The following is a 22,707-nucleotide window of genomic DNA, read 5'->3' as shown; positions in this document are numbered from 1 at the left end:
TTTATATTGCGTTTAAATAAATTTTCCATCCAGTTGTGATGTTGCCTAATGACATGAGAATGGTGTAAAGTGTGTGATTACATAATAATAATAATTATTATTATTCGTTCAACAATAAATTCCAAATAAATTGAACCTTATATTTCGGGCCCCGTACAATAATATTCAATCCCAGTCAACTTAATCGAGTCAAGTAACAAAACATATTTTTTGTTTAAATTATCTTAATTCTATATTTATAGTCTTCATCATCGATGTCAGATATCTACTTTTTATTTGATACGAAAATTACGTCTGTAATAGACTAAAGCATCACATTTTTCAATATTAAATTGTATAGAAATTATTACATATTTGTATGCTGGTATGATTAATAACAACTGTGTGGAAATTGAGCTTCATCGGAATGCTGTGCCGGTATTGTTACCCCCCCACTAGTAAGAGCTTCTTGTGCCAAAGAATCGGTACTTTCGACTGGTAAAAAGCAATCGGAAGATATTTCAACAGTTTTGCGATCATTCTGTTGTAAATTAGACAATTTTGATGTTGTTGCATGAAGATCATCGTTCGAGTCTTCATTTCGAATCAATCCAAGTTTGTGGTCTTGTAGGTGTTTTCGCAAGGCATCCAAATTTACAGAAACAAAACTGCAATGATCGCAAAGTAGCTTGCGAAATAGCTCAGGATGATGACGTTTCATATGATTTTTGAAGTTAATGGACTGTATTGATGTATAATCACATTCTGTGCACTGATATTTTGTTTTCTAACATGAACATATAAAAAGTGGATTTTTTTGATAATTTACTGTTTTTTTTTTAAATAGTAAATGTTCATTCAGACTTACATCATTGTGACGCATTTCATGTTTCCGCAAAACACTTGGATCTGCTGTGCAGAAAGAACACACTTTACATGACATTGGTTTTTCACCCGTGTGCTGTCGCATATGAATCTATAGATTAAACATTAAACAATTGTTAACGCAAATACAGCAATTACCAACCAGTTACATGTTTACGGTCGAAATTAGCGTCACATTCGTGTGGTTTCAGTCATTTTCAACGTCACAAATAGAAGAAAAAAAGATTAAGTTAGAAAGTTAACCATGATTAACATCAATAAAGCCAAGAAAAACTTGTTAATTAAAATAGATATGCATCTAAAAATGGAAAGTATGTTTTCCGAATCTTCAAAAAGCTTCAATTTGTATGAAAATCACTCAGTGAGTCCAAAATTTCTGATGGCATATCAAAGAAAGATCTATAGAAAGAAAAATTATTATTGATGTTGATTTATTGGCAATTTTCTTCTATTGTCCGTCAAAAATGGATCTAATTCGGGTGTGGCGCACAGTTTCGCATATCGTATGTTATGTAACGTAAAACAAAGCTATCGCTTATTTCTTTACCTCCCATGTGGACTTTCTAGCTGATTTGTAACCACATACAGAACAGATGAATGGTTTTATACGGTTATGAACTGCTTTTATATGCTTCGATAAAGTTTTTGAAGTGGCAAATACATTCGAGCAAATATCACAAGTTTTTTTGGAATACCATCGGGATGACCCATTTTTATCTATATGCGCCGTCGCAACATGTTGCCGCAACTGATTAAACTGCTCGAAGGATTTTGGACACAGTGAGCAAAGAAAACCTTTCAATTGGTCATGGATTTGAAGATGACGATAGACTTTGACTGCAAAGTTAAGCAAAACATTGAGAAGTGTTAATAAGTGTTAATTTTTTTTTGTAGTTTTTAAGTTTGGTTCTACTTCCTCTTTAAATTTTACCTACCTGCAAACACTGATTTAAATGAACAAAATGGACATTTTAATAAATCAATATCAATTTTATGTTCTTTCCACATATGAGATGTACAATCACGCCATAATTTCGATTCACTTGCACATTCTAGGCATTTGAACTGTCTCACTTGATCCACGTCGATTGAAACGTGACATTTCTCATGCATTTGACGTCGTTCATCGTTTTCAAAATAATATGCGCAACCTGTTAGTGAGCATCTAAAATTCAAGTATTTAGTTTATTTAAATGATGGATGATTCTTTGCCTGAATTATGTTATATCACTATGGCTTACTTTACAAGAAATATTTCGTTAAGTTTCTTCTTAAAACCTTTCAATGATATCGGTCTTTGCCAATTTGATTCATTGTTTGTATCATTTTCTTCGTTATCTTTAGTTATAATATTGACTTTATCTGGTTTAGTTTCTGTTATCACTTGAATATTAGTTATTTCAGAACCATCGTCAACATGAATATTTGCGTTGCTGTCAATTTTTTCACTAGACATTTCTAACTCAGCTGTACCAGCCAACTTATAGCCATGCAACTATTTAGAAAAAAAATATCGGTTTTTATGTTATTTTGTTACTATCAATAATAAATAATGTCTTACTTTTATGAAATGGAGTCGTAACTTTTCTACTTTCGGAAAAATCTCAAAACATATACAACATACGTAGAAGTCCACTTTTCCTTTACCTGTAGGGGAGAATCACAAAAGAAAAGAATAATCAACTTGATTGAGTCAAAAAATACTCGAACTAAGGATGGAAAAGAATTTAAGAATAATCAGTAGAATAAATAAATAAAAAAGAAATTCTTTCTCTTTACCTTTATATTGTGACACATCTAATTTGCTGTGATACTCCTTAACGCATTCAATCATCATTTTATGTGGAGTGTCACGTTGTTCTCCACCTATCAGTATTGATTCTACTGTTGGAGCATCCTCTGATTTCTGTGTGTCACTTGCATTGCTATCACTTGGATTAGAATGCATCTGTTAAAAAAATGATCAGACAGACTTTTCAAAAACGATAAAATTCTAAGTATAAATAAAATTGTTTTACCAAGTCAGGTGAGTCTATTGCTATTTGTTCTATGGTATTATTTGGATTCATTGTATCGATTTAAATAAATTCATTTGCTTTGATATATTATTTTCAGCTGATAAATAAATCTCAATGTGATTTTTTTAACTATTCATCTAAAATTCACTTGTATTAGTAAGCACATATTTGATTTCTTTTAATTGATGATAAAATTGAATAGTAAAAACAATACAGTGCTTTAAAAAGTAATTGTTCTGGCATGAAGTTGGTTGCACGCACGTTTTTGCAAAATCACGCATTGTGACAGCTGCACATACTTGAACGTGAATCACACCGAGCAGTCAAAATTGGTAACAGCATCGCAATTGATAGGCTATTTTGTACAAATTCCATACATACATAAAAGTGGTTTACAATTTTATACGAACGAATCCATCACTATCGTCATATTCATTTTTTTGTTTATAGCTTTGAAAGCGAAGACATTACCATTTTAAACAAAAAGAAAAGTTATAAATATAATGAAGTAAAATGGCTTCAGCTTTGGAACATTACGTAAATAATGTGCGTTCATTTAGCTCATTAGGTAAGTAAATTAATATTGTCGGCTTTTAAGTAAAATACGGATCAATATTCGTTGTTTCTATTTAACCTAAAATTTTGTCTTCACTCAATACATTTATTTCCCTTTCAATTTGAATCGATTTTCGTTTCCCCTCTGATATCACAAAAGGAAATTTCCGCGAACTCATCGAGTACTTGAATGGAACATCTGATTTGTTGGCAAAAAATGGAAATATTTTGGATAACGTTTTAGAAACACTTGATGTGCAACAACATTCACTTGGTGTTCTACACGTCCTAGTTGCAAAACTGATAAACTTTTCGGTGAGTTTTTTTTATGTCTTCGAATTCAATGATACATTAATTGAAAAATAATTAAAATATTTGGTTTTGTCGTCGTCATCATTACTCGTTGAAAAAGAATGCAACTTCTGATGGTGAAAATATAATCAAACTGGTTCGTGATTTCATTCAGGCTTGTAATGGAGAACAGGTTCGACATGCTCCACAAGCTTGTAAGTTAATGCTTGGAACATATTTTTGTATTTTAAATAAAATATTGAAATCAAAAGGTTTCCCAATAGGGATGTCCGAAATTATTTTTATAATCAAACAATCTTTCTGATGTACTTCAAGATGCGGAGCTCTGTCATCTTTTTACAAACTACATCATCAAATCGGGTACCTCACCAATTCAAGGCATAAAAGTACTGGCACATGCAGTTGACAAAATTCGTTTGTTCGATTCTCAACTAACTCCAGTACATGCCGATCTGTTTCAGCTCAGTTTATGTGCAAAGATTTTCAATCCAGCGTTGAAATTTTTGGACATAGATATTACAGCCATTTCGACGACTGAGGTAATTTCAATGAAATATATGGACATGACCATTAAATTTAACTAATTTGAATAATTTTTTATCTACAGGACAATAATCACGATGCGAAATATTTTCTTCTGTACTATTATTATGGTGGCATGATTTATTCAGCTATCAAGAACTATGAACGGGCTCTCTATTTTTTTGAAGTAGCTGTTTCAACCCCAGCACTGGCTATGTCTTACATTATGCTAGAATCATATAAGAAATACATTTTGGTGTCGTTGATTTTGGAAGGCAAAATTAGCAGTATACCAAAATATTCATCACAGGTGATTACACGATTTGTCAAGCCACTCAGTCATGCATATCATGACTTGGCAACAGCATATGAAACATCGCAAAGTGACGAGATTCGAAATGTTATCAATAAATATCGCGAGGTGTTCGTACGTGATATGAATTTTGGTTTAGTCAAACAGGTTGCGGCTTCTCTTTATAAAAAGAATATTCAAAGACTTACGCAAACATTTTTGACACTATCATTAGTCGATGTTGCGAATAAGGTGCATTTAAATGGACCAAACGAAGCCGAAAAATATATCGTAGATATGATCAAATCGGGTGAAATTTTTGCATCAATTAATCAAAAAGATGGCATGGTTGTATTCAAGGATGACCCTGAAAAATATAACACCCCCGAAATGTTCCAAAGCATTCAAGAGGACATCACACAAGTGATGGAACTCAACAAGCAAATCGTAAAAATGGAAGAAGAAATAAAATTAAATCCGCACGTGAGTTACATTTATTTATTCGATTCTCCGTATTTAGCTGTTTATATTGGTTTCTTTTAAAACTCTATTTCAACCAATATTACAGTATGTTAAGAAGTCAATTGGAAATCAAGACGAGGATTTGGTTAGCTGTCCGACAAAATCATTTCCACCGTAAGTAATTGCTATTCAGCTGCTGTCATAAAAAATATTATCAATCAATTTTTATCTTATTTGTATTTAGAAACGATCAAATGGAATAAATTTTCTCTTGGTTTCACTGCTCCAGAAAAAAATTCAAACACAAAATAAAAGGAATCCTATTTCAACCAACAAATACATCTGAAAAAGGAGTTTGTAATACATTTACGCTTTCCGTTTACTATGTTTAAATAAATTATGAATAAAAAAATACCATAGTATTTTGAAGATGACTTTAGCGAGAAGCTCTTGCCATTTTTAATTTCATTGAATAAAGAAAAACATATTATTAACTCATTAAAATAGCTCTTTAAGAAGGTATTTTTACTTTTAATTTGGGCCAAAAACTTTACAAATCAATTTTTTCCCAAAATTCCATTACATCTAATCCACCATTAAATAAGAGAGAAAGTATCTGACTCAGCACAGACACACATAGATGCGAACGAAACATTTTATTTGGTTAGTGCTCATAATAACACCGAACAACGTTCAAATTTCAATTTTACATGAACAAAATCAAACGTCTGTCGAACAAAAAGTCATTTTATTTCCAATTTGAGAGCGACTGTGTTGCTGCATCATTTTTATTTGGAACACCAAAAATCGAACAATCTGTTATCTTGTGTGTGCTACAGCGAAGTCGAGATTCATGGAAAACACATTCAATCAGGCACAGAAAGTAAGTATTGAACAATGTCCAGTTAACAACAATGATTTATATTGTGTTGACATTTTATTTATGTATTTCATTTCAGGAAAATATTACAACTCAAGCTTGATAAATCATGTAATAAATACATTGAATCGATGTTAATTATTAACGGCACAGCGGCCAAGTTAACAAATAAGAAAATTTGCGTCATTCACATTGGAGCAGAAAAAATGGCACCAAATTCACCGATTTGAGTGAAAAAACGTTTGCGATACCCAGGCCAAACGATCAGTGTTTTATAAATGGATAGATATATATGATGAGCTGTATTTCACAGATGTACGTGTCTGTGTGCAATATCAATCCATTACTGAAACACTGCAAACGATTGTTCATTTCGTTGACGAGTATATGACATCACAGACTTGTGCGAAATATTTCAAGCGTTTTGATCCACGTACAAATGGCCATCGGTTCAAAGTGTGCTCTCGTCAATAATAGCGATTGTGAGTATCGAAATTGGGAAATCACCGATTGCAACGTGCATGCAAGAAGAAGAGAGAACCGAGACAATAATGTCATCAATTTCCATCAAGGTGCAAATGCAGTACGGGAAACAGTTCAAAATGAAATTGTACATCCATTACAAACAGCTTAACATTTAGTACCAAAAATCACCGTGTTTTTCAAATGGTATCTAAATGCCGCTAACGAATGGATGCCGACTGCAATTCAAACTACCACCGTCTGGCATCAACATCCTTTACAAAGGTAATTCATTGATGAATTGAATTTATTATAAATGTAGATTAAAAATGTCTGTACGTAATTGTTTCAGGTAATTGTTTAGTAAAGGGAATTTCTATCCATCCATCATTTGCGCGAGCACGGCCACCTGTTCAACAAGCAAATTGCTAACTACATTGAACTGTCCGATGATGAATACTATTTCTCAGACGAGTTTGAGGCCGATGACACGGAGCTTGATGGAAACGTTCTCAATGTGGCGAATCAAAATAATGCAACCGAAGCAGCATCATTAGAATTAAGATTTTAAAAGTAACGTTTTTTATATTTTGTAACGTTTTTTGTTATTTCCCAAGCACTCAATTTGCACTGTTCACCCGGGACAATTGCACCATGCGTCAGTTAAGAAAACACGAAACAGAATACGGAGCGACACACGAAGAAAGTAGTGTATGTGCGTATACGCTTCATTCCTTGCGTCTTATTCGTTATTCCCCTTTTTCAGGCAAAGGCTGCTACGCTACATAACAAAAATATAAAAAAAGGGAATAAAGAATAAGATGCAAGGCACGTTTATAATTCTTCACTCGGTACAAATAATAAAAGTGGGTATTTCTTCTTTTTTATTAATTTATATTTCAAAATAAAATTGGTATTGTGAATTATTTTTAATAATCAAATATTTATCAAATTTATAATAGACTCACAAATTCAGAAGACAACACATACATCATAAAATTAATTTTATACTAAATATCTAAATGTTTTTCCGTATTTTCTTCAAATTTTTATTTTTTATTTTTTTTTTTTTCATTTTACATTAGAACCTCTAAAATTATAATAAATAATTTGCAAGAAGAAAAGAAAACAATACATCGTTTAGTCACAATTAACACGTAATCAACTGTGTTATGATTTATGAATGTTTGGTCATTTTATTTCCATAAGAATTTCGATTCGCGTTTGTTACATGATTGCAATTATTTATGTTAAAAACTCAACTTTATTTGTATCCTGTTTTCAAGAAATTTGATTATATTTGATAGTGAAACTTATATTCTGTTACTGGAAAAATGTGGCATATCTCCGTTTCCATAATTTTAATGCAATAATTGCTTTTAGACTGATAGTGAGACAAAGCTATTATATTGAGTGATATTCCGCTTTAGAATGTCAGCACAAGGACCCAAAACACGTTCAAATCTAATATTGATAACAAAAGAAATAGATATAGAACATTATTTTTATTTAAAAAATATTTATTTTTCAAAAACTGAAATAAAACGCTTTAAGATCACACGCATAAGCCATGGAGTCGTTTCAAAAAACGTTAAAAAATCGGTACTGGGAAAATCTTTATGGTAGAATTAGAAATAACTCTCAAAAATTACTTTTGTAATTAGATTCAAAAAGCTTTTTTCAAAAACTATATAGATTTTCTTTATTAACTATAGTTCCTGGTTTGAAATTATCATTGTATGAAAATTAATTAACACAAAAAATGACGAAATTATTTCCAATTTAATTCTTGAAAAAGGAAATTGCAAAAGTAATTCTTGAGAGTGATTTCCCTCTCGATCATAACAATGAAATAATGAAAACAACTTTTTATTCTGGGGCTTTATAATTCTAGTAAGCTAATACTCTTTGAAAGCTATTTCACTCTGCATTTTCGAAGCTATTTTTGATTGTGAAGGTTGTTTGAAAACAGCAAGCACAAATTTAATTAGATAATTGATTCAAAAGATTTTGATTAACATGTGTATCAAGTTAAAGTTAGTTTTCTGTGGTTATTTTCGTGTGGCTCATTTTTTTTAGCTAAAAGTTTCCTTTCAAAACGAAACCAATGCATTACCACGAAAAGCATTTTTTTAAAACAACGTTATTATTTAAAAGCAAATTGTATACAATACTAATAATGAGAGTATACGTATATACCTGTGTCGATCCAATTTCACACACTTAAGTGGACCTCTAGCAATAACAGTGGCTGCGCGTGGACGATCCAATAGTAATGCAATTTCGCCAAAGTAATCACTTGGCCCCAATCTTCCAACTTCGGTCGCCTCCTCATTCTGAAAACAAATGGAATTTCTCGTTGAAAAAAAAAATTGAAATACGTATATTGTGTACACAGTTCCACTTTGAGGTCTTTCAAGTTGGATATTTTTCAATTTAAAGATTATTACTCTTGCAAACTATTCACAAAATATGTAGAAGCTAAGAATTACGAGAAAATTGAGCCACAAAATTTACAAACGTGACATAATATAGTCAACATTGGGACCTCTCATATGCTTCCATGTAGAAGCGGGACGAGTTGTGACAAGTTTGTTTATTTTGTGGGAGGTGGAAATTGAATGAAACTATAAGATATTTACCTCATTTTTTTGTTGTAGTACAACTGCACAGCCTTCAACAATAATGTAGAAATCATCTCCTGCTTCACCTTGTTTAACAATTGTCTCACCATCTTCAAAGCAGACTGGTTCCAATGCGTCAGCCACTGTTAAGCGTTCCCATTTATCTAGGCTCTCTGTAATACAAATATGCACGATAATAATATTAAATCTATTATATCTTTCTATTTTATTACTAACTCACCTAATATCGATACGCGTGATAAAAATTCTTCGTACATTTTACGTTTACGAATTGTTGAACCCATTAAAATTCTACGATATGAGTCTCGGTCTATACCTAGAGTTGATCAGAAGAAAAGAATGGATAAAATGGAAATTAATCAATGAGTAATGGGACGAAATGAATTTTGATCTATACCCCACAGTTTGACATCAGTTTTTGCACGAACGGTAGCGGCACGTGGTGTACCATAAATTAAAGCTAATTCACCGAAGCTGCCACTCTCTTGAATTGTTGTAACCAAATCGTTATTAACGAATACCTAAGAAAGTTAATTAAATATTTATAAGAATAAATCACTAATTATCGATTGATATGCTACTTGATGGTATATGTTACTTACTTCAACTTCACCGTGATCAATAACATAGAAATTGTCACCCTCATCACCTTGCTGTATAATTGCTTCACCTTGCATACAATTAACTGGAAACATGGCGTCAAATATATCGGATCTTTCGTTTTCATCCAAATGCGAGAAAAGAACATTTTTGGCAATCGCCTTTGATAATGCTGCCATAGTTTTATAATCTTTTGGAACAATCTTTTTCACATAGCTGGTGGCATCTTCTTCCGTAACTGGTTCGGCTGAAATGCCACCACGTCTTCGAACTGGCGGAACCTGTGACTGAGGCATTGGACTTAAATCATCACAGTCTTCAGGGCTAGTTGCTTGCTTGGATGTGTCCAGTCTGGTTTGTTCCTATTAAAAAAAACGTTTTAAAAGTTAATTACTTATTTTCATTTTATTAAATTGAATATGTTATACATATAGATGAGTGAACCATCTGTTCCATTCTGTGAACCAACGTATTAAGTTTTCAAGCGATTTTGACCCCTTAAAGATCAAATGGTATGTTTTTAAATATGTTTCTTCCAACGAACGTTGCGTCTACAAAACTTTCATTAAGAATTTTTTTGGGAATATTTGAATATCTAACAAATTTGAAATTACTGCAATGGTGCCAATAAAATTCCCTTATTCATGTCAGTTTAACGATTCCGATTTACAAACATTTTCAAAAATAAATGTACCACTGCCACCAAACTTAAAATATTATAAACACATTTCATAAATGACGAAAATAAATCGTTATTGATATGTGAAGCTTGTACGACTGACATCTTAAAACATCGTAAAAAAATGTCGTACGAGAAAAATATTGTTTTTTTTTTCTATTTTTTACTTAAAATATTATGTCATTCTATTGGGTTTTATATTTTCAAATGCTTGTATTTAAAATTACTCGTACCTTACTCATCTTGATTCAGTTGCGCAATTATATTGTAATAATATTTTTTAGCTCACAGGATCGAACTTTCGAAGAATGTCAGGTGACTATTATTGAATTTTTTTTTTCTCTTTTTATCTTCACTGTACTGTTTAAATTAATGAAAACAAAAACTGAAACCTTCAAGCGATTGTATAATAAATAATAACGGTTTTTGCGCAACACCTTCAATAGTATGAACTATTCCAAAAATGATTTGTATATGTAAATAGGTTTAAATCGTTATTAGTTCGCACGTTGTCGTATTGTTTCCAAAAGTGTGAATATTGTGAAATGTAAATAAAAAATTATGTAATCGTTGTTATTTGGTAGTCGCGATAGATTTTCAAATACTTGACACAGTCAAACTGAGACAAAAATTCACTTTCTCAATTCACGCGCTTGTTTTGAGTGTAATGTAAAAGAGTTCTCGCGCATATTTGCTTATTAATTTGTGTCTTGCTCTCGGATCGTTTTCGTCTATTTTTTTCTTTTCGATATGTTTGTGTGTATATTGGACGAATTTTGTGATCTTGGTGGATTTTGTTACCAAAATAAACTCGCGATTAATATTTTTGATTGTTGGTTTTCCCACGAAATTCCTCTGTATTTTTATACATTTCTTCTATGTTATGGCATTCATTTTTGTTTATAAAAAATAATTCGTACAAAACACTTTTAGACAAAAAATTATTTAGTCAAAAAGAATCAACCGTAAAAAGAATTTTTGGTGACACAGGGATGTTGAGAGTTGTAGTTTAAATGTTAAATTTAACACTGTTTTTGTTGAAATGTGCCTGTGAATATAACAAACTAATGCTGCTTTTGGTACGAATCGTTTGAACAGACTGAAAGTATGTATAATTTATATGTGTGTTTTCTGCTGTGCGTATGAACATCGAAATATTCAGGCTTTTGAATGTGCGATTTTTGTCATATGGCATTTTTTTCATAGTATAGATTTATGAAAGTCAACTCAATTCTCTACTTGCTAACATTTGGATGTTTGATATAAAAGTGAACATTGAATTTTTGTCTGAATTTTTCCAACAGAGGCGCGTTTTTGGCGATTTGATATTACAATTTACTTTCTATTTAAGAAAATTTCATTGATCCTAACAACTTCCTTTCTTAAAGGCGGCAAAGTAATTTCTGAAAATATCGGTTAAAATGCAAATTAAACTTTACATTTTATCTGAAAAAATTCTGTAGAAACGTGACGTCAATTCGCTTTTTATGCATATATATTATGCCAACAGGAAAATTTCGAGAAAAAAAAGACTTTGTGTGAATTTTATCTTCATTATTTTAAGTTTTTCGCAGTGACGTCATTGGAGTTAATAATATTGAATAGTGCATTGTAAATTCTGCATTCTTTCGCATTTTTGGGTCATCGAAATTGAAATTGTAGGTCTTGTAAAGATTTTCGAATTTTACATTCAACAATGATTCTATAGAATTTTTATTTATGATAAAAAAAATGTTATTGGCCAAATTTTACTTTCTTTATAAGTTCCAGTATATTCATAATTTGTCGAATACAATGCTACAGTTGGCAAATGTGATATATGAATTCACAATTATTCAATAAAATATTTTTAAGCATTTCAATTTTTTTTTAAATATTAAATGAATTATTTGATGTTGGTCTATCAAACTTCGGGCAAACTGATACCGAAAAATAATAATATCCAGATTCCCAAACTTCCAAAATTTAATCTTATTTCAGAAAAAAAAATATTTTTCCGGAAGTCTAAAAATGCCCGAAAATTACAAAAAATCAGAACACCTGATGGACCCGACGTCCGACCCAAACTATTTTCGGACTAAATATCAGACTATGTTCCAAATCCCTGAAATCTTTGAAATCAGTTATTCGAATGGAAGAATCTATGGGCTTTTGACCATTTGCTATAATACATATGGTGGTTCGATTTATAAAAGTTTTTGAACTATGCTTTTTTCTGGCTCAAGTTACCTCTTGATAATGCCGAATAAAGATCAAACAACACTCCAGTGTTGATTGAACAGATTCCATCACTTTGCATAAAATGAAATTCCCTCAAGGAAATAAATAGTTTCAAACTAAATTTTGGAGCATTTAATAATGTAAAAAAAAAGCAAAGCAACACTTTCTTCTATCTTTTTTCTTTTCAATGAATTTCTCAATTCTCCCGTGTAAAGAAATCAATAATCTATTTAAGGTAAATCCAATAATTACAGACATTACGATAATAATATATTTAAAGTACGAAGATACTGAAAATATTTTTATGACAAAAAATATTATTAACATTATTAAGTTGTTATTATTTTAAAACGGCATTACCTTATAACGTTATAAATTCAATATAAATTTCACATGAAATATCTAACGAGATATGTTGCTATACAGGGTGTCCGAACATGTATGCCGGGGTTTACAAATTTTTTGTTCGACAGAATTTGTTACTTTGGAGACTCGAAAATCATCTCAGAAACAAAATAAAAAAATGTAAATAGTTGATAGAATACTTGGCGTTTTTAATTCTGAATTCCGTCAATTTCCATACTTAAGTTAGATTGTGTTCGTTGAGTTGGAGTAATTGAGCAAACGTTTGAACCTCTAAACAATTGTTCCAGTCCTATGTTTCAATACCTAAATTTGTAACCATCAAATCACGATGTTTGAGTTTTCTTATCTAAATTCTTAAATCATTTGTTTATCAATTTTTAATACAAACAATATAAAAGCACTCTTAATTCCTAAATCGTTCACCTTTATATTTAATTATTAATTTTGTCAATCATATTTAATCAAATTTTTTAAACTAACAGTTCTACTTTGAAATGATTGTATTATACTTTTTATTTTTATTCTATCGTTTCTAAATTCTTATTTTTCTAATTATCAGAAGTCGTAACAACATTAACAAGATTGTATACAACACAATAACTTCACTTCAATGCGTATGCATGCGATTTTTTTTATGTGATATGACATATGAACTGGTTGACTACAAAATAAACACATTAAAGTAGATTTCTGATTTGATTTCGAGATATAATAAAATAAAATCACGTACCATCGATATCGACAACAACAAATCTGACGGTACACAAATTACACTCCAATATTTTCGACTGCAAAAAATATATATATTATCGTCCTTTTTTGTATTAAAAAGAAAAAGACACGAGGACTGTATGTCGTTAAATTAAATCGGTCTTATCTTTTGTGGATAACAACACTAACTGATTTGCTGACCTTCAACGATTTATAAATGTGGTTGTGGCAAATACTCAAACTGTAGCTTGGGCACCTATTGCGTACTATATTCTGGTATTGTATGTAACAAACGAAAAAAAACCAACAACTTTATTTTTGAGAAAGCGTTGTTTTAACGAATACCGATGAATGAATCAATGCGCTTGTCGTATGGAACATAAATGTGTAAGTATTTGTGAGTAGGTGGCAAAACCCCTCGAACAGTATACGATATTATATAATACATATCGGTACAATAACTCTAGGCATTTCCATGGTGTAGCATGGCTTTCCATTTCGAGCGCTAACAGCATTTGTACGAAATGAGGCAAAAATGAAGCTTTTCAAATGAACATAATTTCACTCGTTTATAAGGTGTTCAAACGAAGTAACACATAAAAGCGATGGCCGATGGAATTCACTTTGCAGTTTCAGTACCGCGAATGACGTAAACTCAGTTACAAGCCTCCAACTATTAAGCTGTCATAATAACATTTAAAAAGGACAATATCAAAACGAAAAAATCTTCATGCGTCATATGACCATTCTTCAATCACGTTCATTCGTAACCAAACCTAGAACACATAACATTTGACGTAAAATTGAAATTTATTGAATATATTTTTTTAACCATAGATATCAAAGTTTTTTTTTGGATGTGTTGCACTTTAATGAAATCTTACTATCATTTTTGGACAATCAAAAAATACGTGCAGTTTTTTTTCATTTAAAAATGCAGTTTATTCGTACAAAACATTGTGCCAAGAAATTAATATTGGTATTTTTTGCTTTATATTGGTTAGAGCGTTTAATTCACACATAATATGCATAGAAGTTCGAAATTGTGAGTGTATCCTTTGCAAAAGAGATAATAGGATCTTTGTTTTACCAAAAAAATCATATTTTATACGTTTTTCTATGTCATATTTAACCGTAGTTAATATTTCTATTATCTCAACGATGTGCATTTTAAGTTGAATTTTTATTATCATCAATGGTTATAGAACTTCTCATAAATAGATTTTTCAAAATGATGTATATTTATATCAATGTTTCTGCGACCGAAAAAAGTAAATTAATTACTTTGGTCGTAGTGTTAGAACTCAATTTATTAACTAGAATAAAACATTTTTAAAGAACGCAATTATATTATATTTTTTTAGTTTCGCAAGCCATCGAAATTATCCAATCTACAAATATATCACTAGAAACCGTGTATTTCATTTTATGAAATTTCATTAAATTTGCCATGAATGTTTTCTACCGATTGGAATAAAATAACTTGAAACAGAAACATATTTATTGTTTACATGTACGGCCGTACGCCCATGTTTACAATTGAATTAAAACATATTAGCAGGTACCTACAGCGTTTGTTATTACATCATATTGATGCCATTAGATTAAGGAAAACAACATATAAAAATTAAATAAGGCCAAAAGTGAATTGGGTTTTCGTGTAAAAAGATAAATTTATTCTTTCTTTATCCTGATATTTATAGTCATGCTAATCGATCGGATCCCCTAGTTTGTGCTTACGTTTCTTCTTTTATTGATGTCTTCATTACAGGTAAAAATGCACAATGAAAATGAAAACCAATTCGTAGTACCCAAATCGATCAAAAGCAGTACCTCAACAGATACTTCGTGGTTCATCGTCAATAATTTGAATTGTAAAATTCATTTTTATTTACAATGCTAAGTGATCACTTCATTGATTTGATTATTTTTTTTTATTTTTCTAATTGTTGTATTTACTTACTTTTTCTATTTTTTGGAAATACTGTCGTAAAAATGAGATTGGATTTTCTGGACGCGTCACACATAACTGTACGATGCAATCTTTTAGTACACGTTGAATATTATGTGATTGAATGTAATTTTCGCATTCTCGTAAACTTTGTTCTTCTTCAAACGTCGACGCCATATTCATAATGTTTTATAAATAAAATTATTCTGTGGTTTTTAAAGCAATTTAAGTGGGTTCTAAAGATAGTTGAATATTTTTTAAATACCGCTTTTAATATTGCATTTAATTCAATCAGAAAGTTATTTTTATCATTTAGGGCACTCGTTTTTGAGTTCATCTGTTCATTAAATTAATACGTCCGATAATTTTATAAATACTCAAAGTATCTTTTTTCATATATAAACAAATGCGAATAAGCCGTTGTTAGGGTTTTAGGTAACAGATAGTAAAAACATCAGCACAGCAAGGTATTTTTTTATTATCTTGTTTTTTTCAATGAACAAAACATGGTGTTGAAGTAAAAAAAGTTTTTTTATACGCACTATTCTTTGTTAATTGAATCTTTGTGTTATGAGTATGTTTTATCAGATTTAATTCGTTCGACAAATATTGATGAAATTGCACAAAATTAAAACAATAAAGGCTGATGACGAAGTTTTCACATAAAACTTTCTCTAAAAATGGTATTAGCCGTCAATGGATAAAACGTCACACACAATGTACAAATTTTGCTATCTCTTTTGCAAAGAATAAAATGTTGATGTAATTGTATATGTGAACACTATTTGTATATACTTCACATTCCCAGCAATATTGTATTTAATGGTAAGTGTGGGTTTTGGCTGGTTTGACATTAGTGGTACCAGCGAGGCATACTTACTTAAAAATTACTATTCCATTACTCTACCATTCCTGATCCATTCCTTCGATTCATTTTCCATTCTGTTCCATTACTTATTGATTCGTACATATATGAAACATGCTGTATTCGAACATTGACATTTTTAGGTACATATGGTTTATACGTCAAAGTGAAAACGAAAAATAAACATCAAAGCTTATGTGAATAATAAAAACGTTGTTTTCATATTTGAATAATAAAAATGGCACAATCCATGGATATTTCGGTGGAATCAGCCATTGATTATGTTATTCATGGCATCACCTACGGTGAGATCTTTCAACCGTAAGTGCAGCAGTGTTAAATTCATCATTTTATAGCGCGAATGATTGATTTGTGTATTATTTATAGGCCGCTAGCACTGTCGGAGAATGCATGTCGAATTGATTTTGGTACATCAATGGGCAATCAAAGGGGAAAAAGATGATGAAGAAATTAAGGAAGCGGATCGATTCAATGCCAATCTATGACCATGGGATTCTGTCTGTCGACAACAAACTACGTTGTGTATGTACTATATGTATTTCATTACTCTACAATTCCTGATGCATTCCTTCGATTCTGTTTCCATTATCATCATCGTCGCATCGACATTGTCATTTGAAAAATCGCATTGCACATATTATAGAATTAATGTAAATGACGATAATGGAAACAGAAATATATGTGAGATAGAAACACAGAGTGTGTGTTTGTGTGTGTTTGTCTGGCCGAATGAATGCATGAGTGAGTGAGTGAGTTGAGAAACCATTGGGAATGTAAGAAACAATATAGTCTGAACACACACAAATTGCTAACGAATATTTTTGATTTGTTGTGTAGTAGAGAGATGAGCCGGGGTGTTCACACAACAGCATCAAAGCAACGCCACAGCGACATTACATTGGGCAGCAAATGTACGTACATTCGAGAGCAGTAAAACACACACAAAGAGAGAGAGAGAGAGAGAGAGAGAGAGAGAGAGAGAGAGAGAGAGACATTTTAGTGAGTAGATTTGAATACTGCAGTGGTGATGATGTTTGATAAATTTGTATGTATATTATTTTAGCCAGCCAGTTGAAAACAAGATGTGTACAGTTTGCCGCAAAAGGATTGAAATTTTAACAAATGAAATGGCATCACACACACACACACACTCACTCACTCACCAAGGCACAACGACAACGTTCGATTACTTTCTAGATTGAGCAAAACAAAATACTGTTACCGGCTTTTGGCATGTGCAAACATGAAAATAGAACTATACAGTGCTAGTAGCCATTGCAAAGTGAGACACGCGCTCCAGCCGCAGACATTGAACAGCAATCGAAGTGATAATAATAATAATAACTGCACCGAACAGCGTTCCTTCGCCTTGGTGGTTTATTGAAAATAATTTCATTAAATAAATATACAATAATATAATACAATTTGATTTTTATCAAGCATTTTTGAGAGAAAAAATGAAAAATTATAGCTCCTCTCATGTAAATAATATAAATTTCATATAATATTTTTTAAGTGCTTAAAATTTCTACAATCCATAATTTTTTGTATTTATCTGTTTTGCTTTAAATAATTTTCTATTCTCAGTTTGATCGTTGATAAATTAACTTCTAAATCAATTATATTTTCATCACTGTTTGGCATTTTTTTGGTATAAAAATCGTTGAATGACGTAAGCATATAATTCAATGGTTCATATTTTGTGTAATCAGTTCTCCTAATTGGTAAATCAAATAGTGGTGTTGCTCTGGTGTCATGTGCTGGATCATAATATTTCATACTGTTTGAAACATAAGTTGACTTTAAATCTCCGTGAATAATTTTGAAAATAAAAGACACTTGCGCCATCTTGCGTCTCTCCTCAAGAGTAATCATTTGCAGAAATAGTAGTCTATGTTCGTATTTTGGCAGTCTAAAATCGTTCCAGGCCATTCTTCTCAGTGCATACAATAAAAATTGCTTTTGTATTGACTCTATTTTTTTACACATATTTTCGTAGTGTGGATTCCATATTTCAGATCCATACTCAATAATCGGTAATATAAATGTAAAGTAAAGGCGTTTTAAAGTCCATGGGTCGACAAAATCCCTGCTGTTGAATTTTAACCAAGCCAATCTTGATTTTGCCTTAGCAACAACATGCTCGATGTGTGATTTGAAATTCATCTTCACATCAAGCAATACTCCCAAGTCCTTCAATACTTCAATTCTTTCAATTTGCACGCCATCTACGTTGTAATTATATTCATATTTCAGTAATCCTCGATGATATGATATCAGTTTTGTTTTGTTAACATTTAACTTTAATAAATTGCGTCCATAGTAATCTGCTACACGATCCAAATCCCTTTGAAGATGAATACAGTCATCTTCTGATGTTATACATTTTGAAATTTTGGTATCATCAGCGAACGAAAAGATGCATGAATCGGTCACGACGAAAGGTAGATCAATTACAAACATGATGAACAAAGTTGCGCCAATGGGATAACCTTGACCAGTACCAGAAGTTACTTCTATTGGGTCTGATTTGGTATCTGATATCTTGACTATTTGTCTGCGTCCAGACAAATACGATTCGATCCATTTTAACAGCTGTGTATTCAATCCCATTATGTTTAGCTTTTGAATTAGTAATTTTATATTCACAGAATCAAAAGCCTTTGCGATGTCCAAATATATGGTGTCTGTTTGATGTCCCTTTCCCATGTTGATTATCGTATTCGATGTAAATTCTGCCAAGTTCGTTATCGTTGACCTATTTTTGATGAACCCATGCTGACTTTCGTGTACTATGTTCTTTAGATATTGATTGAGATGGTTCGTGACGATCGAATCAAGAATTTTTGACACTATACACTGAAGAGCGACACCACGGTAATTTTGAACGTTGTTTCTGTCACCGTTTTTGTAAACCGGTCTAACAAAAGACGTTCTCCAAATCTGTGGTACAGTGCATGTTTCAAGAGATTCTCTTAATAATGTTGTGATTGGCCCCTGCAATGAAACCAAACAATGCTTGATAAATTTATTTGGTATTTCATCAGGACCACTGACTAGATCATCCGGAAGCATGTCAATTTGTTGTCCAACAAGGTCCCCAGTTATTTCAATCGGTGATATTTCTGCACAAATGTCGCGAATATTTTCAATCTCCGAGTTGTCATATCGTGGATCTCCCATCAAAAAGTTGTAGGCTGAGGCAAAGTGCTTTGCAAAGAAACCAGCGATTGTAGACTGGTCATCTGCCCTCATATCCATATAAGACATCTCATGCGGCAGATCATCACTTTTCCCTTTTTTGTAATTCACATGTCTGAAAAACTTCTTTGGATCATCGTCTATCAGATTCTCCATCTCAATTCTGTAATCCTTGAGTGCTGACCGTGCACTGTGTTTATATTCTCTTCTTAATTGTTTAAAATTTTCTACTGATTCAATTGTGTTGACCTTATTTTTAATCCGATGAGCTTTGCTGACTTTGTTTTTCAACTCGATTAGTGGCCTATTAAACCATATCGGTTGCTTCCTGGTGATTTTTGTTTTTAACTGGACATGAGTTTCGATTGTTGACTTTACAATTGTATAGAAATTGTCTAGTTTTAATTCTAATGAATTTTTATCGAATTCTTTATTCCAGTCAACATCAAGGAGTGACTCATTTATTAGTTTATAGTCAGCATTTATGTAGTCTCTATATGTTTGCTTAGTTTCAACAGTTTTGATGACGGGTTCATTATATCGAATATTGATTGCATTGTGGTGCTTCTCAAAATTTAACAAATGATAATCATTCATGTAACACTGGAACAGCTCAACATCATTTGTCCAGATCAAATCGAGCATACGACCATTTTGGTTGTAGCACTTGTTTATCTGGAGGAGACCAAGATCATAGCAAGTATCCAGCACTATCTTCTCTTTTTCACTGGCTGCATTGATCGCTATTGCTATGTCAGGGTCCTCATCTTCGTCAACAAACCAAACCAATTTGGGTAGATTGAAGTCGCCGGAAACTACTAAAACATCATTTATACTCAACTTCGATGCGATTTCTCTCAAGGCATTCATGTTGTTTTCGTATACCTTGAGTGTTGAATCTGGTCGAATATATAATTCTACCAAATAGATGTTCCTTTTGTGGCCAACTACCTTCACCCAAATCTGTTCCGCACCGAACAGGTCACCCGTCCCAATGCAAACCGACTTTAACTTGTTGTTAACAGCGATCAAAACTCCTCCTCCATTCTCCTTGCGATGAACTTGGTCTTTCTCGGTGTTTGGTGACCGATCACAACGATATACTTCGTAGACCTGCGGAAACAAGTCTGTTGAATTGATGGCGCTATTCAGATGAGTCTCCCGCAGCATGTAAATTGGTGAATGTTGTACAAGAACTTCCGCCACAAACTCAGGTATTTTTGTTTTCAATCCATTTACATTTTGCGAATGGATAGTCAGCTGTCTTGAATATCTTTCATCGTTTAAATTGTGTGAAGTACTCATTTCTGAATTACCTCTCTTGATTACCATCGATGAAAAATTTACAGCCGAGTCTGTTGTGGCATCTAATACTGGTTTCTGGTTTGCCAGCGCTGAGCCGGCGGCCGAAGACCCCTCCGAACACATTGAAAATCCGCAAAACTTTTCTCGAATTCAATAAAACACGAGCGGCAATCACAATCATCAAAATGCGGTCTATCTCTCGGCGAAACATCCTTAAAATGGCGTTGGTTATTGAAACCACCATTCCAATGGCCTCGTCGACGCTCAGTTACCCAATTCTTGCTTTGAAATGAACGTCTGAATGGATAACTGTGTGTTTGTGCATGATCATTTCTTGATTCTAGACGATTATGCTGCTGATTTTGTAGATTTTGTTGCTGCTGCTGGTGCTGTGTTTTTGTGTCTTGTTGTTGTTTTTGCTGGTTTTGCTCTTTTTTTTCATGTTGTTGTTTCTCGTGTTTCTTTTGTTCTTGTTTTTGTTGCTTTTTCTTCTTCTTACGTTCATTTGTCCGCTTGTTTCTTTCTTTCTTTTTCATTTTTTCTTCATCATCTTCTTTCTTTTCATCTGTATTTGAACTGTTCTCGTTTTGTTTTGTGTTTGTTTCGTTGTCTTTTGTGTTTCTTGTCGCTGCTGATGTACTTGCGCCGACGTTAATGCCACTGTTGATCTGATCATCGACATTGTATTTTGTTTCTTTGTTTTGTTTTTGATTAATTTCAGTCAACAGCACTTCTTTAAGTTCATTGATTTTTGTTGTAATCATTTTTTCAACAGTGTCATAATTTATTGGTTCCATTACATCATGAAAATCATCCTCGTTTTCATTGTTTTTAAACTTTTGTTTGCATTTTTCACATGACAACCCGAATGGTGATTTTCCGTCAAAAAAGTCATTTAATTTGGCTTGTGCACTTTCAATGTCAATTGTTTCATACATTTTCCATTGGTTTTCAGTATTTCTGTGCATAATTCCCAGAAAACCCATAAAATCTTTAATTTTTTCGGTTTTGTTTCGTATGCACTCAATGAAAATTTTCTGCTCACATATCGCGCACAAAACAAACAAACCCTTGTAATACACACCGGTGCACATGTTGTCAACACAAGAATGAATTGTCATTTTTTTTTGTGATCGGAAGCAAACAATATTTTGTCTTCTTAATCCGTTGATACAGTCTGATTTTAAAACATTTATTATTCGGTGAAAATCATCGACAAAAAAGTTTTGTTTAAAGTGTGCTCACAACACAAATTTTTTCATAGCATCGAACGCTCGCATTTCCTGAAGTTTTTTTTCCGTTCGTTTGTCACAGCAAAGTACAGTGATTGAAATTGGTCAAAGCCAGTGTGAAACGGGAGACCAATTTTCGAATTGCGCATGAATTCAACGGGAAGAAAAGTCAAAATCAAATTCAAATTTTGTAGCAACACGAACCAAAAGGTATGAATAATTAAAAATATTAAATTTGTCATAATTTTGTTGATATTCAAAATGATATATGAATTAATTTGTGATCAATTTTGTTGCAGTACTACGCATTAGTGCTAACCATAATTTCGAACAAAACAAAATACCGTTACCGGCTTTTGGCATGTGCAAACATGAAAATATAACTATACAGATCTAGTAGCCATTGCATGTCGATTCAAAGAGAGACACGCGCTCCAGCCGCAGACATTGAACAGCAATCGAAGTTATCGGACGCATACAATATTTTCGATACAATTTGATTTTAAAACATTTATTATTCGGTGAAAATCATCGACAAAAAAGT

At 32.1% G+C, this 22,707-nt stretch overlaps 4 protein-coding genes and 1 long non-coding RNA gene across 16 annotated transcripts in view; 3 read left to right on the top strand and 2 right to left on the bottom strand.

The window, feature by feature from the left end:
* Positions 1-204: 204 nt before the first annotated feature.
* On the bottom strand, positions 205-3,116 carry LOC116347864 (zinc finger protein 91). 3 transcript variants are annotated; one of them, XM_031778621.1, is made up of 8 exons: positions 2,883-3,116; positions 2,644-2,812; positions 2,426-2,511; positions 2,106-2,359; positions 1,807-2,029; positions 1,412-1,708; positions 848-955; positions 205-766 (listed from the first exon to the last, which is right to left on the bottom strand). In XM_031778621.1, exons 1-8 carry the CDS (start codon positions 2,931-2,933, stop codon positions 371-373), a joined length of 1,584 nt encoding a protein of 527 aa, XP_031634481.1. In that variant the 5' UTR covers positions 2,934-3,116; the 3' UTR covers positions 205-370. The 3 variants fall into 3 exon arrangements, with proteins under 3 accessions (XP_031634481.1, XP_031634480.1, XP_031634482.1); XM_031778620.1 differs by having other exon boundaries at positions 1,412-1,701; positions 1,800-2,029; positions 2,883-3,115; XM_031778622.1 differs by having other exon boundaries at positions 1,412-1,701; positions 1,800-2,029; positions 2,644-2,795; positions 2,883-3,114.
* Positions 3,117-3,249: 133 nt separating this feature from the next.
* On the top strand, positions 3,250-5,471 carry LOC116347865 (COP9 signalosome complex subunit 3). The gene is made up of 7 exons (XM_031778623.1): positions 3,250-3,450; positions 3,598-3,752; positions 3,850-3,943; positions 4,065-4,288; positions 4,357-5,046; positions 5,132-5,199; positions 5,270-5,471. The coding sequence occupies exons 1-7, from the start codon at positions 3,396-3,398 to the stop codon at positions 5,286-5,288; spliced, it is 1,305 nt and encodes a 434-aa protein (XP_031634483.1). The 5' UTR covers positions 3,250-3,395; the 3' UTR covers positions 5,289-5,471.
* Positions 5,472-7,506: 2,035 nt separating this feature from the next.
* LOC116347866 (cAMP-dependent protein kinase type I regulatory subunit) lies at positions 7,507-16,256 on the bottom strand. 5 transcript variants are annotated; one of them, XM_031778627.1, is made up of 8 exons: positions 13,790-13,807; positions 13,608-13,665; positions 9,615-9,974; positions 9,410-9,533; positions 9,233-9,328; positions 9,010-9,164; positions 8,567-8,703; positions 7,507-7,831 (listed from the first exon to the last, which is right to left on the bottom strand). In XM_031778627.1, the coding sequence occupies exons 2-8, from the start codon at positions 13,608-13,610 to the stop codon at positions 7,747-7,749; spliced, it is 960 nt and encodes a 319-aa protein (XP_031634487.1). In that variant the 5' UTR covers positions 13,611-13,665; positions 13,790-13,807; the 3' UTR covers positions 7,507-7,746. The 5 variants fall into 5 exon arrangements, with proteins under 5 accessions (XP_031634487.1, XP_031634484.1, XP_031634486.1 ...); XM_031778624.1 differs by lacking the exons at positions 13,608-13,665; positions 13,790-13,807 and adding an exon at positions 15,552-16,256; XM_031778626.1 differs by lacking the exon at positions 13,790-13,807 and having other exon boundaries at positions 13,608-13,766.
* On the top strand, positions 13,443-15,763 carry LOC116347868. The gene is made up of 3 exons (XR_004201725.1): positions 13,443-13,975; positions 14,056-14,385; positions 15,360-15,763. It is a non-coding gene; the product is annotated as an uncharacterized LOC116347868 (long non-coding RNA).
* A 291-nt stretch (positions 16,257-16,547) lies between the features above and the next one.
* LOC116347862 overlaps positions 16,548-22,707 on the top strand; it is a 10,456-nt gene continuing 4,296 nt past the window's right edge. Inside the window, exons 1-5 of one of the 6 annotated variants that reach the window (XM_031778614.1) lie at positions 16,548-16,725; positions 16,792-16,947; positions 17,263-17,336; positions 17,489-17,800; positions 22,246-22,373. The gene's annotated coding sequence lies outside the window, so the exon portion shown is untranslated. Of the gene's footprint in view, positions 16,726-16,791; positions 16,948-17,262; positions 17,425-17,488; positions 17,801-17,856; positions 17,907-21,604; positions 22,374-22,707 lie in introns of those variants that run through there. The other 5 variants (XM_031778613.1, XM_031778612.1, XM_031778615.1 and 2 more) reach the window with 5 other exon arrangements.

Source organism: Contarinia nasturtii, unplaced genomic scaffold, assembly GCF_009176525.2.
Source record: "Contarinia nasturtii isolate CC-2019 unplaced genomic scaffold, AAFC_CNas_1.1 Cnas_scaffold_2166, whole genome shotgun sequence".
Classification (NCBI taxonomy): Eukaryota; Metazoa; Arthropoda; class Insecta; order Diptera; family Cecidomyiidae; genus Contarinia; species Contarinia nasturtii.
The sequence above is the reverse complement of the archived record's forward strand: the minus strand, read 5'-3'. Positions and strand labels throughout refer to the sequence as shown.

Excerpts from the sequence above, each read along its gene's own strand:
- LOC116347864 (XM_031778621.1), bottom strand. The coding sequence starts at position 2,933 with ATGAATCCAAATAATACCATAGAACAAATAGCAATAGACTCACCTGAC. Across the intron at positions 2,360-2,425 it reads TACGACTCCATTTCATAAAA|TTGCATGGCTATAAGTTGGC; the intron begins GTAAGACATTAT and ends TTTTCTAAATAG. Across the intron at positions 1,709-1,806 it reads TTTGTTCATTTAAATCAGTG|TTTGCAGTCAAAGTCTATCG; the intron begins TTTGCAGGTAGG and ends GTTTTGCTTAAC.
- LOC116347865 (XM_031778623.1), top strand. The coding sequence starts at position 3,396 with ATGGCTTCAGCTTTGGAACATTACGTAAATAATGTGCGTTCATTTAGC. Across the intron at positions 3,944-4,064 it reads TCGACATGCTCCACAAGCTT|ATGCGGAGCTCTGTCATCTT; the intron begins GTAAGTTAATGC and ends ATGTACTTCAAG. Across the intron at positions 4,289-4,356 it reads CAGCCATTTCGACGACTGAG|GACAATAATCACGATGCGAA; the intron begins GTAATTTCAATG and ends TTTTATCTACAG.
- LOC116347866 (XM_031778624.1), bottom strand. The coding sequence starts at position 15,722 with ATGAATATGGCGTCGACGTTTGAAGAAGAACAAAGTTTACGAGAATGC. Across the intron at positions 9,329-9,409 it reads AACTGATGTCAAACTGTGGG|GTATAGACCGAGACTCATAT; the intron begins GTATAGATCAAA and ends GATCAACTCTAG. Across the intron at positions 7,832-8,566 it reads GTGAAATTGGATCGACACAG|ATTTGAACGTGTTTTGGGTC; the intron begins GTATATACGTAT and ends TATCAATATTAG.